Raw genomic sequence first — 4163 nt, 5'->3', positions numbered from 1 at the left:
AGGCCTTCTCTGTGGCAGCCCCGAAGCTTGGAGCTCCCTCCCCCAAGACCTTCCGTGAGTCTGAGTCTCACCCTGCTCCAGTCCTCTCATCAAAACCCACCTCTTCAACCTGCTTATTTCCATTAAACCCCCCTCCCTCTTGAACCAACATTCCTCTCTGACTGCTTTTCTGTTTTTTTGTTTTTGTTTGTTATTATTTGGTTATTTGCTGTATCGTTTCATCTGGTCTTATAAGATCTTTCCACGGACAGCTTTGTTTGTCTTAGTTCATGGAGAAAAAGTTGATACGTTTTTTCCGGAACTTAAATGTTACAGTGTGCTTGTAACAAACATTAATGTGTATTTATTGTGTTTTTCAGGGTGACAGCCGAGCTCCGGGGCTGAAGTTGGTTGTGGAGACGCTCCATTCACCTCGCTCAGACCCATCGGGAACATTGTCCTCATCTGCTGCGCCCTTCTTCATTGTCTTTGCATCTTGGGAGGCAGGTATTGTGCAATCCCTTTCAGATAACACAAACAAAACGGGTGCTGTGGTTTGAACCTTTTTAAGGCGAAAAAACCGAACTAGCGTCAAGGGTTCACTCAAAAAAGATCTTTGAGCAATCAAATTTATGAACTTACAACATTTTGTTCAGCGGGATCATTGTATGACAGTTAAAGCACATGGCAATTGGCAGAAGGAAATAGCTAACGGTAATGCTATAAACAGACAACATCACGAGTGAACATCGCAAAGCTAATGTGGGCTAATGTTTGTAAAGTGATGGTCTTTAGCTGTGGTTATTAGCACTTTGGCACCGTCTTTGCCATTTTTAGAAACTTAAACATCTGACATTCATGATTGGGTTTTTACATGACATATTTTTAAAGAACTAAAACAAATGGTACAAATCATTATAAAGTTGTATTAAACCAGGGTTGCCAACTTTGGTTACCTGGCTGGAAGTGAATTTTGATATCATGGGGTTTGATTAACACATAATGCGCACTAAATGACTGCTATCAGTGTCAAGTAGCGGGACCTTCAGCATATATAGGATATTTAATAAAAACGGACAATTCAAATCAAAGCAATCTGATTGGTTCTTAGCATGAATACTGAGCGTATACACGGGTAGAATTGTAGCTACTTTTCACAACAAGTCAGTATCCCTCCGCGTCTGAGAAAAACAGTATACAGTTGGGTCTGAAAAGCAAACTGCCTGCTTCGCGTCGGCCGAACCACGCCCCTTAGCTGTGATATAATGAAGCATATACCACGGCCTGGTCGTGAGCTTATTGCTTAATAAATACCTAAAGAATATCACAATATTGGAAACAGACTATAAAGGGCACAAAGTTTCATTCCACTAATGAAAGTCAACACATGTTTCTACTGTTTTATTGTGTGCTGTCCGCGATAAGCAATTAAATTGAACTTATCTTACATTAAATAAAAATGAACTCGACTAAATGTCCATTTTAACAATGAGGATGTGACTAGCAGTCTTGAAAGGATTGACTTAATTATTATTATCATTATGTCAGTGGGTCTAAAATGGTCATACAACGGTGCGCGACAATATTAATCGTTTAACGCAATAATTTACGGGGAAATTATCGTGAGAGGCCTATACATGAAACACACACACACAAACAAATCTACAGACCTACTCCAAACTGCCAGATATATTAATTAACACACTCTCACTCTCATATACTCTTTGACTCTATTCTACTGGATCTTAGATCTGCGCATGCGCAATACGGGTCGGATTGACCACGCGGCTCCCACTGCTCTGCTGTCTGTTAACGTTGTTAAGAGTGGTGGGGGCGGGGAGGGAGCGGATCGACAGCTTGAGCTTGAGCAGCTGTCAACTCAACATTGTAAATAACAAACCAAAAACGATCAACGGTTCATCTTGTTCTTAGCGTGAGAATAGTTTGGGCAGCGTGAGATTGAGAGTGAAAGCGTGTGTCATACGCCAGATGCGGGAGAGTTGGCAACCTTGATTAAACACTGACCATTCAAAAAAACCTCCTTGACTTTGAGACGAGAGAACCAGGAAGTGCTAAAATGCTAACACATTTCGGAGTTTAAAACGAATTCCTGCAACGCTATAGTTGACAAAACAGACATGTAAGCTAGGTTGAAATCCAAAGCCTACACTGCATAATGCTTTGTCATTTGCTTTTGCTAAGCTCGAGGACAAAATACATTTAGCCTCTTTAGCTTAAATGTCAGTGTCGTTGAGCAGCTGAATATGTGATTGTGGCTCGGGGGGGGAATGGAAGTGTCTTGAATTTACAATGGGTAATTGTTCCTTAAGAGTGTGAGTTTTGAAAGAATGACCATTAGGTTAGGGACAACATGACCCCCAGGCTAGCTTTTAGCCGCGCACTAACGTCTGATAAGAGTGTGCTTAATGAAACGTCCTTTTATTACTGCCATTAATAGTTGGACGTTTAAGAAGCTGTGAGCTCCGGTGTAATTGAGATAATGTTTGAATGGCAGCCAAGTCGCCTTACAGATTTCTCTTTCTCTCTCTGTCTCTCTAGCTGTTCAAAGGCAAGTTCTACCACTGTGAAGGTCTGGACACAAAGAATGTCACCAACAAGTCCGACTGTCTGCAGGCCAACTACCGCTGGATCAGAAGGAAGTACAACTTTGACAACCTGGTTCAGGTACAGATTAATGGACTGAGTGTGAGAGGAAGAGAGAGGGGAGGATAGGGAGGTTGCACCAAAAATATAAACTTGGTCATTCCAGAATTGGAGGACATTTCATGTCCCCCATATAAAAAATCTAATAATCCATGCCCAAAATGCTAAAACATGCACTTGTTGTGTTAAACATACTTGTCTTGAGACAAAATGTGTATAAAATTGTAGAAAAAGTGGTTTCAAAATATTATTTAAATTATCAAATAGCTCTCGAACATCCCCTAAAATGGCATTTTTCTCTTGTCCCCGCTTCTTGGTGACCAACTTGCATGTCAAATATAACATTTAAAATAGGGATTTTATTTACTTTTTTTGGTATTATTCTATTGATATATGTCTCTTGTAATGGTAAAATCTATTTGTTAAATCATAAACATATTTTAAATAACAATAATTTTGCACAGAAGGTGTGTCCCTCAACATGCGTTCAACCCTGTTACCCAAACCTTTTTAGATTGGCACAGGAAGTGAAAAAACTGTAAGTCAGATGACACAGTGGAAGTGACATCAGCAAGCCATGTGCTAGTGCCATGGGTAGACCAAAACTAAGTCCTCTCTTTTATTTTTCATATTTTTACAATCTTTTCAGTCGTAAAAGAGTGTGGCACTCTGACCCACTCAACCCTGTTACTGATATTACCAGAATAAAGCATATTAATTTCAAAGTTATCTTTCTTGCAATTGATATCCAAGTTTGTCATTGCCTTGGAAAGTAGCATTACATGCTACATCTAGCAATAATTCCTGAGGTTAAAGGCTCAAATTAGCATTGATTTTCAACCCTGTTACTTTCAACCCTGTTACTATAATTAGAGTAACAGGGGTAATTCTTCATTGGAAAATATACATTTGATGCCAACCTGGGCAAATCACTTTTTTTGATGGTTTATTATCTGTTTTTCCTAAATACATAAATATGACATACCTCAGTCAGTCAGAGTTATAATTATTTATGAGTGTCTTCCTGAACGTGTTTCATTAAAACGCTAAATATATATTTACTGTGAGGGTGTTGGTTATAGAGGGTTACGTGAGTCGTTATAAATAAACAACATATTTTACATTTTTTTTTAACCTGTAGAAATTTCCGACGATAAATAATTGAGTTTCTGCCGAGACTTAATTATTAGTGTTATACAAGAAAGAAATGATGACCCCTACCTTTAATCTTTTTACATGGTAGTAAAAGAGTAACGATCATATCGGTGTATTTCTATAGCTTGTGGACATTTTACGTGGTCTTATGTCCTATCAGTTAAAAAAAAGCACCCCCGCCTAGGGGCTTTTGGGGGCATTTTTACAGGGGGGGTGTAAGGTCCTACTGAACAGATATTGTGTAATAGGATTATAATAAAGTTTATATGTAATATAAATAATGTACATATACCGTCAGGTTAATGGTCTTACCTTCTGTTTAAATGCTGCGTTAGTAAAACTTCTTTCCTTGGAAAAGTAAAATA

General features: G+C 38.7%; 1 protein-coding gene across 1 annotated transcript in view; it reads left to right on the top strand.

Moving 5' to 3' along the window:
- Positions 1-4163, top strand: part of LOC104950152 (voltage-dependent T-type calcium channel subunit alpha-1H-like) — an 18854-nt gene that overhangs the window by 7362 nt on the left and 7329 nt on the right. The window contains exons 2-3 of the mRNA XM_010776641.1: positions 387-486; positions 2539-2664. Coding sequence (XP_010774943.1) covers positions 387-486; positions 2539-2664 — 226 coding nt within the window. The remainder of the gene's footprint in view (positions 1-386; positions 487-2538; positions 2665-4163) is intronic.

This window comes from Notothenia coriiceps, unplaced genomic scaffold (genome assembly GCF_000735185.1).
Source record: "Notothenia coriiceps isolate Sejong01 unplaced genomic scaffold, NC01 NC01_scaffold00000339, whole genome shotgun sequence".
Classification (NCBI taxonomy): Eukaryota; Metazoa; Chordata; class Actinopteri; order Perciformes; family Nototheniidae; genus Notothenia; species Notothenia coriiceps.
Note: the sequence above shows the minus strand (reverse complement) of the source record. Positions and strands in the feature narration are given on the sequence as shown.